We start from the raw sequence: 13,617 nt of genomic DNA on the forward strand, positions 1-13,617 counted from the left end.
ACTTGAAGAGGTTACTTTAACTTACAGTTAATTGAAGTCATGCAGAGAACAGGCAGTGTGATTTGTGACTGTTCTATTTAGCTACAGAATAATAAAGAGATCGTCCTCCTAATTTGATAAATATAATTACAAAATTACACAACAAAAACTTTATTACTTTCCTCTTCAATGCGATTGTTGTGGTACAGCAGCTCACGTCATGTCGGAAAGAGCTGATTGTCGACTTTTTACCATGCTGGTGTTTTGTCAGACGTTCGGGCACTTGGACGTCCTTTAAAACTTGAGTTTAGAGTGTGCACGTGCTAGAGTGTGCACGTGCTTCATATTTATACAGTAATATTAAAACAGAAACCTGCAGCCTGGTCACAGAAAACCAAAGACCAGCATTGTTTTAGTCACCCAATAAACTTGCTCATTAATCTGCTCGTGAGAACCTGTAAGGCAGTTTTGGCATTCCAGGAATAAAAACCAGCTGTTCACGAGCTGTAATATTCAAGTGGGCCTACATCATTTATGCTACCAGCTCAATCGTCCGCAAGATTTCAGGTGCTTTTGATATGAACAATGACTTCAAGGTTAAGCTTAAATTAGCTCTCCAGCACAGGCCAGTCACTCTCGGGGGGCCAGGGTCCTTGCATCGTGATGCCTAATGTGGAAGGACACGAAGAGCAGGACCAGCAGCCACGAGCTCTTCAGTCTTTAACCATTCATGTCAGAGGTCGCCTTTCAAGTTTCAGGTGTGTTGTTTCAGTTATGTTTGGCAAATGTTGACATGAATACGCTTCATCCAACTGGGCCCTGAGATGACTTTACAGCTCAAGGCTACGGAAGCGCTCATGCACGTCGGCCAAAACTTTCCAAATTATTCTCAGTTTAATGCACAGGGTCATGGCAATTTTAAAGATGAAATTCCAGTTGAAACTGGTTCTTTCCAGCAGGTTGTAAAAACTACATACCATCACATACCATCGGTAGATAAAATCAAATATAGAGAGTCATTCAAAGCAACACCAAAGTCTTTGTTCACCGGTTCATTTTGAAAAGCAGCTAACTTTTATGAAAGAATTCACTTCTGATATTGACTGATTTTGTTTATTTATTCATTTGTTTGTCTATTTTCATTTCCTTTTCAGGTTTAACTGCTTGAAACACGCACAATTCTGATATCCTAACAAACCCCTTCACAGATGCTCGGTGTTCCTTTAACTAAAACAAACTATTAACAAACTGAAGCCAATAAATGAAATATACTAGGAAAAAACACTTTAGCCAAAAATAAAAAATAAAAGAAATACACAGAAAAAAACCTGAAAGAAATTGACAGGCACTTTTGATGAAAACAGACAATAACAATTCCACATTCAAGTACCACAGTTTAGTAAGACAAATCTAATATTATTTACACAAGAGATTTGGCTAATAAAATTGAATAATAAAGAATACATTGACGAAACCTTCATTCAAAGTAACACTAGAAGCTTATCAGGTTAGTGTAGATGCACAGTGTGCCGCAGTTAAGCTTGGCATTTTATATACTGTTTATCATGTTTTTATTCACTTCAAATACTTCCCCAAAAAGAGACAATGACCAGAATTAGAGAAAACAGTCCCAAAGAGTCTCAAGAGTCCCAAAATAACAAATATTAATAAAAAAAAGTTAACTTAAACGAGCTCATTAATGCAAATTTGGATATCCCCAATGTAACGCTCCTGCTTTTTCTTGGTCTGAATTAAGCGTGCATCCTTTGGACCCGAGTCTCTGCTGAGGAGCCTTTTGTCCACACATCACTGCAGCTCACAAAGAGGAAACGAGACACCTTTTTTTCTTGTCTTTGGCCTGATCCCCTCCGCTTTGAAAGGATTGTCAGTCCCAAGATTTTCAGCCTCGGCTATCACAGGTGGGTTGCAGGTTTTTGTAACGTGTTTAGTGTAACGTGGATGTCGAAACACAATTAAAACACCCTGAAAAATAAAACGACCATATAGGTAATTCCTGATTTATTTTGTTTTCAATCCTGAATATTCTGTCTGTATATTTGTAACGTGGTCCCTTAAAGCCCAGTTTGTGGTATAATGGACTGTTTTTGTTGAAAAATTAAACAGATGTTAACATTAATGAAGAGTATGTCAGCAACTACGGGTAATAACCAAACAATCTACGACATGATTGTACGCGGATACATGATCTGTGAGTCAGTACATTCACATGCACAAGATAGTCCAGTGGTTGGAAATCAAGCTCCAGCCGGTTTCAGCCCAGCATTCAAGCCAGATCAGGTTGATTTCATCCTGTTGGTACTGGATCCTACGTATGATCAGCCAGGTTAGCCCGCTGACAGTCATTAGGATGCCCTAGTCAGGGTGGTGGGGGGGCAGGAACTGGAGCGCCTGTGCGGGCTGTAAAGGTCACGTTTCCAGTAATTTTACTTTCGTCATGGCGTTGGTGTTATGCTTCGGATCCGAGGAAAACATTTTTGATATAGCTACACTGGAAAAACATCCATGTTTATACAACCAATCAATTCATCAAGCAATCAATCGATTCATAATCGATTTGAAATCGCCAACATTATTTTGGTACAACATTTAAATGTACTGACTGTATTTCTATAATAAATGCATGCATGGTTACATACTGCGGAGATGGTAGTGGTATCTGGCTGTAGAGATTATACATAGTTCATACTTGAGCTTCACATCCTTCCATTTTCTGTGCAGATAAGGCAGAACCCTGTGTGGGAACCCTGTGTTTCCTGGGTCAGTGACCTTCCCTAGAGTCCGGTAGACTGGCTATAAAGCACAAATCACTGGAGTCCAATCCAAGCGTTGACCCACATGCACTGCAGCCCAGAGGTGCTTCAGTCTACAGACGCATGGGAGTCAAAAGCAAGCCTTAGCTAATTTTAGCTAAGAAAAAAAGGTTGGTTAGAATGCACATCAATGTGTCCTTCTTCACGCTTGTCAAATACTCAGTGGTATGCACAACTCATCAACATATATTTAAAGAATCTAACATTTCCACTGTGGCCTCCAGGTATGTACTGGTGTTTGGCTACCACACAGGGTGATGAACATCTACACAATGTGAACTTGTTACGATTAAGAGTAGAAAAGAATCTGTAGGGTGGATAATTGGTGAGAGACATTTCTCCATGTTGGCTTCAAATGAGACTGATTCAAATTTCTACACTGTTCTCCCTTTAGTTTCTTCTGATTTTTCTCATATTTGTGTCTTATTCCTTCATCAAAGCTGAAATAAGTTGACAGACATTGTGTGATCGCCGCTGGCTTCAGCCAAAAGGAGGGAATGTGTCACAGCGGGATAAAGTACAGCCAGGTGTTTGGTTGTGTATGTGGAATTCTGGAGGCCAAAGTAGAATATCACTGCTACAGCTCTGGTGGTCTCCTCACGTTTACACTGCAATCACACAACAGAGGTGGCAGTCGGCTTTGGATTCGGGCTCAGAACCAGGCTTTGGGCGACATCATCGCGGTTGATCTTCCGCAGCGCCGTGCAGAGGGTATCGATGCTGGCGCTGTCCTTGCCACCCCAGTCGGACAGCAGCGCACAGACAGGATGCTCTTCTTGACGGAAGGCGGCGATCCGCTCCTCCTCGTATCCCAGGAGACCCGCCAAGTTGCACCAGTCGCTGTCCTCCGTCTGGCCGTCCGCTTCACCCCCCCTGAACAGCAGCTTCTCCACTTTTTCTCTGGTGTGAAGAGGCAGCGGACAAGGATCCTCGTCTATGGTGACGACTGCAGAAAGGAGAAATGAAATAAAGGTCACTAGGGTCAAATGCTTCTTTCCCAATGTGAGACTCCCCTTCCTGTTGGTGTTTTCCATTTATTTCCCTGGTTTGTTTCTTTTTTTGTGGCTGTGTCCCAAAGTGAAGCCCCAACTGAATGCTGAAGCAAACATGAGAGTGTTGGAAACATCAATGTAGAGGAAGACAAATGGGTCAAAAGGGAGGTTAGGCCGAGGAAATACAGATATACTGTATCACATATTTAGCATATTTAACACATATATGCATTCCAGAGGAACGAGAGAGGAGGACACAGCTGTTTCAGATGGTCGGCTCCTTCGATATACTATTAACTCAAATCAAGGATTCTACCTGTGGCTACGTGATGAAGCCATTTAACAACCCTTCAAATGTAGAAACGTAGATCACACGTTCCTCTTCCTCGAGGCCTGCAGTTTTAAAAGTCCTCAATTCCTTCAAACTGGTTTTTCAGGGCAGGATTGCATCTGTCAGTATCATAATCCCCGTTTACCGATTCGCCGCAGAGAGTTTGAAAGGTCGTAATCACAGAGGAGTCAATGCAGCCACCAGGAGACACGGTCACGTGCTGGAATTCTTCTCATTGTGTTGTCATAGCTTGTGAACATAACACTGTACAGTCGCACATGCCCCAGCAGGAGAGTCGTCAGCTCTGGAAAAGACCTGTCAGCTAATGTGTTTTGTTGGGTCGGGGCTCCTGCTACGTACAGATGTTGCCTGTCTGTGTTTGGACCTGCTGCTCCTGCTGACTTTGGCTGTTGACAGAAATCCCACTGTCGCTGTGCAGCTTCTCTTCCTCCGGGGATGGTGTCTGGTTCTGGATGGTCGTGCAGTTGTTAGCTCCTTGCTTGTTCTGCTTACAGCTATTCCATCTGAACAAAAACGGGAAAAAAAGGTAGTTAAATTCTCTGGCATCGGTGATTATATTTAATTTTTGACGCGCTGTTAAGTGAATACATGCCCCACATAAATGACAGCAGAAATACTCAGTATGGTGTTAGCATTAGCAGCGAGCTAAACTTCAGAAACTAATTTTGCAACTTGAATCATAACCAATGAAACATGTTTCACATTCAAAATTTAGCAGCTTTTGCCCATATGCGTATTGCTTTCAGGCCAGTTTGTGACCCAATATGCTCACAAACAGAAAAGCAGCAGATGAACTCATTAAATATGAAAGTGTGCCAATCCATTTTCATGCTTTTTGTCATCTTGTCAGTTTAAAAAAAAAGATAATTTCAGATCCCGTATGGTTCATGTGCAGCACTGTTATCTACATAACCTGGGAGGGATTTGTTGATGGGGGGGGGATTAATCTGGTTTTAACATCTGTACCTCTAATGAATGAATTTGATCCTGGGGGGACGACCTGGTAAATGATTCAAAAGTAATTGAATCAACAGGCAGGTTGTGACAGAGTTTTCTTGCACATATATAAAAGAACGCTGGCACCAACTTTACTGGACCCGACCTGTCGACAGTGTTCATATACTGTAATTACTAATATGATACTCCGATCGCTATGGAGACAATTATGGTCCACGTACACCCAAAAACATTTTAACTCAGAACACAAGTCTCTCCTGGGACCAACCCTTTCACTCCCGGTGCCAACATATTAAGACTTCTTTGTATAGCATGACACAATTTAACCACAGCATAAAGGAAATGAATTAGCACCACTATTGGATCTGGCCCTTTTTTTCTCCTCACCTTTTGAAGATAATGAAGGCCACAAGGCCAACCACAACCGCTGCCAGGATGGAGCAGTAGATGGGAATGAGTTTGTCATTCAGCTCATTGTAAATTGGCGTCTTGGAATTCCCGTTAATGGTGGTGGTTGTGGTTGTGGTGGTGGTGGTGGCAGTTGGTGTGGTAACTTCAGGGTAGATTTCGTCTATTAAATTGTCATCAGAGGGTTGCATAGAGAAGGTTGTGTAAGGCACTGAGGGGTCGTCACCAGTGACTGGGGAGGAAAAAATAGCACAAAATTAATATCTTTATATTGGACAATAAAAGGACATGTTTCTTGCATTGTGAGATGGTAAATTGTTATTAAGACTGTAAAGTATCGTTAAGCTGAAATGGCAAAAAAAAACACAAGAGCTTAATTCACATTCAATTTCAAATTCAGTCAGTTGACGTTATGGATTGATTCTGTGGGAAAGATCTTAAAAAAATAAAAATAAATTGTGACTGCAACATTGACAGAGAGACATCGTGAGTGAACCTTGGTCAAACAGCCAGTAAATAAACAGTCTGCAACCAACCCTAAAATCTTAACAACAGTGTTTATAGTGTCATCAAAACCACAAAAACATAAAGTTTCAGCACAGAGCAATAATCCACAGGGATGCTGGCGCTCTGGTAGCTCTCACTAATGTCACAAGAGACGAGAATTCAGGTTTTGAATGTCCTGTGGATCAACATCTGCGCTGTCCAAGACTTAAATATGACTTATAGACTGAGTCAGATCATATGTCTTTATGCTACTCTCACTTTATGTCTCTCCTCTCCTCTGTCAATATTATAAATGTCTCACATACTGCAAACACACACACACACACACACACACACACACACACACACACACACACACACACACACACACACACACATACATCCCACATCGGTTTTGGCCTCATCTCCAGGGAGCCATAAACAAGAGAAAAAGCGAGTTTGTCCATCCAGTGTAGCTCGCTTTCCTCCATTAAGGCTAAACAGAAATGTTTGCGTCTCACCGCGGATGTAGAAACCCATCCCCGTCCGTCACTTACTCACAGTTATTTACATCAGCAGCAGGAAACCATCGGGATCTAAATACTTGAGGAGAGCTAATGAGGCAAAAACATCTTTAAAGGGGCTATTTAGATGGATGTAAAGCTTTTAGCTGCAAAAACCTGATGATTGCTTTGAACATGGACTAATGCTTGCCAACAGTCAAGCGCTGACGGCTTTTGTAAAACAACTTATTTTTCAGTATTATAGAAATGTTCATGTCAGAGTTTTTAGGTAGTTTTTAATTAGTTTCTTTTTTTCTTTTGCTTGTATTTCTATTTTTGTGGATAACTGGTCACGCTGGAGTGTCGGGATGATTTCAGTTCAGCCAGTTGTTCCTACTGTAACAGATTTCTAATAGAAAAAATAAACTTGTAACAACTTCCTTTTAATCGATTAAATGTGAAGCTTTTCACGACTGCAACGCTTAATGATGGCAGTGCTCTTGGTTAAAATTAATAATCTGCTCTGAGGGCTGTGAAAAAGGGCCTTGAAACACCGCACAAACAGGCCGATGCTGCACTGCTGCATATCAGATTTCTTCTTGTATATCTTCAGCAGATAAGGACACACACACACACACACACACACACACACACACACACACACACACACAAACACACTCACACACCATCATCAACAGCGTGGCCTGTCTGTCTTTGTGACACACACAGGAAACCAGACACCACTCATTGACAGAAATCTTTGTCCAACCCAGATGCCCCCCTCCCCAACTCGTTACCCTTCAGTCCACTTTATTCCTCTCTGTAGCTCCATCGTTTACTACGCTCCTTTTCCTTTCCTCCTTTTGTGTTTCATTCTTTCGTTTCCTTTTTTGTTTTCAGCGGTCTGTGTCTGACCTTATTTCCAGAATTTTCCATTTTAAATGCCTGTTGGAAATAAAAGGGCCTGGAGATAAGAATCATTTTCTGTTCTGAGACAAACATTTATACTATTTACACACTTGGGCAATGCAATTTTCACAATTCTGTCCCGACATTATATCATGTCTGTAAATACACAGGTAAAATTTCCAGTTGGGTCCATTAAAGGTCTATAGACTAATTAAGATAATCAGAAATAGAGTGTTTCTCTTCTCTTGCCAATAGAAGGTGGGTATTATAGATGTTTTATTGCATCACAGCGGTAGGAATAAAATGTAGAAGGTTGTTGAAGACTGTTTTTACACAGCGCACTCATCATCCACCCATCTGCTCTTTTACTCAGAGCCTCTCAGCATCACTCTGCTCCCTCTCCTTCACAGTTAAAACAGGAAGTGCATTCACTAAACCACTACAGTACTCAGCTTCACACCTTTGCTTCTCTGGCCTCAGAGGCCAGCGACCTTCTACTGCTGAGCTCAGCTCGATTCCCCGACACAGAGAGAGCTCAGTGGGTACCTGAACGCAGCGCTTAAATCATCCAGAAGCGATCAACAATGATTCAGTATTACCGCTCACTGTACTTGTTTAAGTGCTGTTAGATGAACACATTATTTTAAATCGACATTTCACAAGGGAGGCGCACCCCCTGCACCTTAATAGTAGTCTAAGCTTATTACACAAACACCAGCAGCCTTGTTCAAATGTGGCAACAGCCTGTCTTTAAGTTAATAAAAACTAGGTGACATGAAGCTTGTCAAAATCACAGGTTTGGTCAGAATTACTGGAATTTCCCTCCAGACTTTGTCAGTTAATGGCAAACTTGTAACTGGAAATCGGGGTGGTAACAAGCCGACATTACATAAGTCATCTTACACATTACAGCACTGCACATGATGATTAGTGTAAATACAGCATTTGTGTGACTTGAACGTGTGGGGCAGCCTGAGATTAATGCATCCATCCAGCTTCGTTTGCACACAGGTGTTGCCCCCACTTAACCCCTGAATGCTTTCAAAGGTGCGTGCAGTTTAGTAGAAAGGAGCGTCTTCCGCTTTTTTAATTACATGTCATTACTCTTGAACACGGTCGTAACTGTTGTTACCCAACATGTTGGTGCAACGAGCTCAGGTGGTAAATAAAGGCTGCAGACATGGCTGTTTAATCCTGCTCTTCACGTTTGATTTATTAGTAACAATGTTTTCTTCTTGCCACCATTTTGATTTACTCTTTCCTGCCTCTTCCTGTCTGCTACCTAATGCTGCCCCCCCCCCGTATGTATTTTGCTATTGACAGAGTGCGTGTGTGTGTGCGCGCACACCCGCAGTCCTGCGGTACGACTTGCTCAGCATCCGTAGAGGTCAACCAGAGAAAGACGAGGTTGCAGAGGAGAAACCCCATCGCTTTTATCGATCTCAGCATCTGTTCCCTCTCTTCACTCTTTCCTTCATCTCACTCTCTACATGCTCCTTATTTAGTCACTATTGTCACTACTGATGGAATTCCTCCAGTGTTTATTATTATTATTATTATTAGCCGAAAAAATAAAATAAAAAAGTCTAAATCAATACCACCATGTACCAGTTTGGCATTTAAAACATACACAATAGATAATTTGCTTGAAGCAAGCAGAGTCCCTCAACACAGACTGTAAGTCTTGACCGGGCAGAGCCCTGAGGCACTCCCTGAGCCGAACTTGATGACTCAGTGAATGAATGGCACGAGCGAAAGCACATGTGTTGTGGTCCCCTTTGGCCCACTCATGCAGAGTCGCCTCCAAAAGCTTTCAGCAGGGTGTTGAGGGGTAAATTCCTGAAAAATGCTTTGGCATGATGACTCACGGCCACAAGGGGTCGATTCTTGTTTGCCAGTGGATAAAACGACGTTGTGGTCTTTTAAACCTTTCATTTTTACAATGCCTTGACTGTGTGTGGGAGGAAGCTAACGGGGTTAAAGGGAGAGGTCAGGACATGTGTGGTGACCAAATCAGAGTCCAACAAAGAGTGACTGTGCAATATACAGACAGTCAGTTATTTAGTCCGACTGGACTCGAAGATTCTTCACAGCTATTAATGTGAAAACGCTTTGGATGGAGGAAATCAGAAAAGTGATTGGCATTCTGCCCCAATTCAGTCTCACATATTTTTCTTGATCATCAGATAGCAACTAGCTAGGCCCCCCTACACGCTTTATCAATGGAGGCCAATGTTAATACGCTGGACACTAATCACAGCTGCCCTTGGAAATATTGTATACTTATTATTGCAATGGAACTTTTAAAACATTTCGATTAATTACTTATTAAGACATCTAATAGCCAATCAAAAACAATTCTGTCATAAAGAATTTATCAAGTAAAGCCAAACACACAGGTTCCATAAAGGTAGAAGAACTAGACACAGCGGCCATCTTCATTTCCCAGTGGTCACCCATGGTACTGCAACACAAAACATCAAAAATAGGATTTTTTTAACAGGCTAACATTGATAAACAGATGTTTCTAAACCTCCAACAAGACACCTCCAGCTACAAACCTGGTCAATAACTCCTTTCTATTTTATATTTAAAGTCATGGACTTTTTGATCCTTGGAAAAATGTTTTTTAATTTTTTCGATTTTAATTTTTGAGTTGAGATGTGATGATAAATACAGGCATATATCGGACATCTATACTGAGCTGATCGTCGATAGCTGAAGTTCACGGGTGTCTCAAACATCTCTTTTAATGATGTCATCTTCTAATCCATGAACTGTGCATTCAGGATTCTGATTCAAAGAAGAATGAGATTACAAACACTAAATGCCAGCCAAGGATGGCTTTGAACCAATTTCTAGATGAAATCCAGCTATCTCAAATCTGCCAGACAAGCCAGATGGACCTATAACAACACTAAATGGCTTGTGCCTTAGAACAGAAATTCTGTTTCTATCTCATTCATTCCCATCCTTTTTTCCCAATCTATCCCTCCACATCCCCTTCTCCAATTACTTGCCTTAAATTAGCTGAACTGGCCTGGCTCTTAGTGCTGGGTATGGGTCGAGTTAGAAGATTAGACGTTTTGATTTCTGTAGTGCAGCCTGTCAATCGTTAAGGTCAAGCAAACTCAGGAAGGAAACAGCCTCCTCCTCCTCCTCCTCCTCCTCCTCCTCCTCCTCCTCCTCCTCCTCCTCATCTATCAATTAAATAACCAAATCCACTGGGCATAATCAACCCCCCTTCACTTCCTTTTGACTGCACCCACACATTCTTCATCTTTCCACAGGACATATCACCTCTGTAAGGTTCAATAAATCCTTTTATTGATTGGCGCCTGAGTCAGAGGATCAGCTGCTTCTACCTGTCCATGCTGCCACAGCAGAAGAACTCAGGGCCAAAAACTCTGGCCGATACTCTTGTGGAGGGACAATCTCAGAGCAGGATGCCCAAAGAGTTAAAGTCTGTGTTCTCTATTAGCATCGAGGGAGTTTTGCCAAAACCTGAGGCCAATAAAAAGAAGAAGAAACCTCTCTGATAAACTCAAGCACTGTTCATTCAGTTTTCTTATATAAGAGCCGGTGAAAGCCGGTCTGGCGCCTCCAGTTGATGAGGATTGTTTAGATAAACTCTGTCTGGGCTCAACAGACACCACTAACTGATCTGACCAGCAGCCTGACGTTTGTAATGACGTTTGCAATTTTGGGACTCTATGTACTCCATGTTCAATAACAATGTAATAGACAATAATAGATAAAGAAGAGAAATTCCTTTTTTAGTTTATACATATTGTGATACATATGTGGTTTTATAACACCACAGGATGTATGTGCCTGCTCTCAGTCCTAATGGAAACCTTAAGAACTAACTTCCTGGAATTCAAGAGGCCTTTAAAACAAGAAATGAAACATCTCCAACAACCTTTTCTTTGACCTTTAACTTCAGCCTGGATACCAAGTTGAAGAGTTCCCATTAGGATGGTTAATCAACTTTACTTGTGTTGTGATCTGTGGAAAGCTTGAGGGGGGGATTATGTTGCTTTCTTCAGTACAAATCCTCAGCCTGATCTTCAAACACAAAGGACAACATGTAACATAGGAGTCTCCCATGACCTTCAGCCTTAGATAAGCATCTCCCCTTCAGAGTCTAACCATAATATAGTCTGGTTGATATAAGCATGTTTTACACCACAGAGAGAGAGACAATTCTTGGCAAAACTAAGAACGGACTTCCAATTCCCACGAAAGTGTGGGAGGAAATGAGAGCTTCACTTTCCACATCAGCTAATCGTGCTCACGACTCACCACCTTTCACTTCTGATCTGTCCGGTACACCAGCCAGAGTCATGATTAAACATAACTTTTCTGTGTCTAGTGTCATATTTTGAAGTCCTGTAGTGCTGATTATGGGGTAGTGATATAGTGGCTTCTGTGCTGTGGTCTATGGTGGTCTTCTGCCTGGTCTCCATCTCTGCCTTCACTCTATCAGCTGTGTCTGGCCTCCAGGCGTGAACTGCCTGACTCCTCAGTGCTAATGGACCTGGACACCTGATGTCCCGAAAGATTCACAAACACTGATAACCTATGTGCTTTAGAAAAACAAATGTTGGAAATAAAGTGGGACGCAAGATGCCTGAAAACACAGCAACTTCACAACATGAAATTTGATTCAACTGAGGGCACGTTTATACGACAACCTTGTCAAAAGAAATGAAAAAAGCTCTTGCTTTACATATTCAAATGTGTGCTGTGTTCACAGAGAAAATGCTTTGCGTGAACAAGCCCGGCCGGTAGATGGCAATGTTCAAAGGAACATCAGTGTTTGACTCAGTCCTTAGTGAATATTGAAAATGTATCTCCACTGGTCTGCATTTTTTGGGGAGGAGCGTTAACCAACCTAGCAGAGTGAGCAGCACACCTGGTGCTTGGTATTTAGCCCGAGCTGTTGTTGCTGTTTCTACATGCGCCACCTTCATCTGAAAGAGCAATGAGCACAATCAAAACATCATAAAACAAAATCTGATATGGACCGACATCTGTGCCAAAGTAAACATTGTCGTGAAAACAAAGTTGACAGTTAAGGAAGTAAAAAGAAGAAAGAAAATTGCTCTTGGTGTTGCGGGAAGAACAAAAAAAACAAAAACAAACTAGTCCACAGCCTTCAATCACCATTTCATCCATTGCACGGAAGGTGCGCCCAGTGTTCAGTATGGCTCATGAGCTCCGGTGGGACATTGGGGCCACTGCTGCTCACAACAAACAGCAGGACAGCGTCGTGTCTGTCCTGGTCAACCACTCTGATGCTGTTGGGAAGCCAGCGACCACATTAGAGCCGTCTTTGGTTTCATCAGCGTTTCCTGCGCGGATGACTTTTATCTATTTGCCCATTCTGCGTGTCATAGCATTTAATACATGTGAGAGCTCCAAGCTGCTCCACGATGGCAGGGTTGGTTAGGTAAGTCTCAAATTTGTTCTCTTTTTCCAAAAATACTGATGCAAATGAGAAATACAGTTTCTCTGTGTCTCCTGGTGAAAATATCAGCAGTCAGTGTGCGTAAAGCCATGTGCACCTGTCCTTCCTACTCTGTTTAGACGCAATCGCAACCACCTCAAATGCCTCCAGGTTTAGTAAATTGTAAAAGTATTTAGCTCACCCGGGCAGAAACACCCTATATTCCGTCTTCATTAAGGCCAAAGTGCTAAAGCGGGTGTTGTTTTGCTCTCTTCAAAGACACAATCCTCAGTGCACACCACTACGAGATCAGCTTGTACATTCTTTTGCGGGTGATGTCGAGTTTGTACACGTTTTACACAAAAACCTGCAGTAAATCAGGCCTCTGGCCTCCCCACAACTATCATTTAAATATTTATAATCTCAAACCAAAATTTTTAATTTTTCCACACAATGCCAAATTGTACTACTTGCTACTCAAATGTTTAATCTCAAGCAAGTATTTTCATGAATGCAATGCCATTATATATTATAATCAAAGCACTTTTCACTTTTAGATAAGATATAAAATATATGTTAAAATAATATTTAGGATTTATGTTTTACACTCTTTTCTTGTTTTAAGTAGACCTGCAACACAGAGAGCCCTCAGAGGCCACTTGGACTCATGGGAGGGACACAAAGAGTCCCCTTACACTGAGACTCATATTGTCTCCAGCACTGTGATAACAAGAAGCTTCAAACTTGC

General features: G+C 41.8%; 1 protein-coding gene across 1 annotated transcript in view; it reads right to left on the minus strand.

Moving 5' to 3' along the window:
- Positions 1-854: 854 nt before the first annotated feature.
- The window catches only part of LOC101073275 (tumor necrosis factor receptor superfamily member 16), a 21,780-nt gene continuing 9,017 nt past the window's right edge, over positions 855-13,617 (minus strand). Inside the window, exons 4-6 of the mRNA XM_011602667.2 lie at positions 5,499-5,751; positions 4,494-4,657; positions 855-3,756 (exon numbers count right to left, since the gene is read on the minus strand). Of these exons, the coding sequence (XP_011600969.1) occupies positions 3,425-3,756; positions 4,494-4,657; positions 5,499-5,751 (749 nt within the window). The 3' untranslated portion in view covers positions 855-3,424. The remainder of the gene's footprint in view (positions 3,757-4,493; positions 4,658-5,498; positions 5,752-13,617) is intronic.

Source organism: Takifugu rubripes, chromosome 1, assembly GCF_901000725.2.
Source record: "Takifugu rubripes chromosome 1, fTakRub1.2, whole genome shotgun sequence".
In the NCBI taxonomy this organism is placed as follows: domain Eukaryota; kingdom Metazoa; phylum Chordata; class Actinopteri; order Tetraodontiformes; family Tetraodontidae; genus Takifugu; species Takifugu rubripes.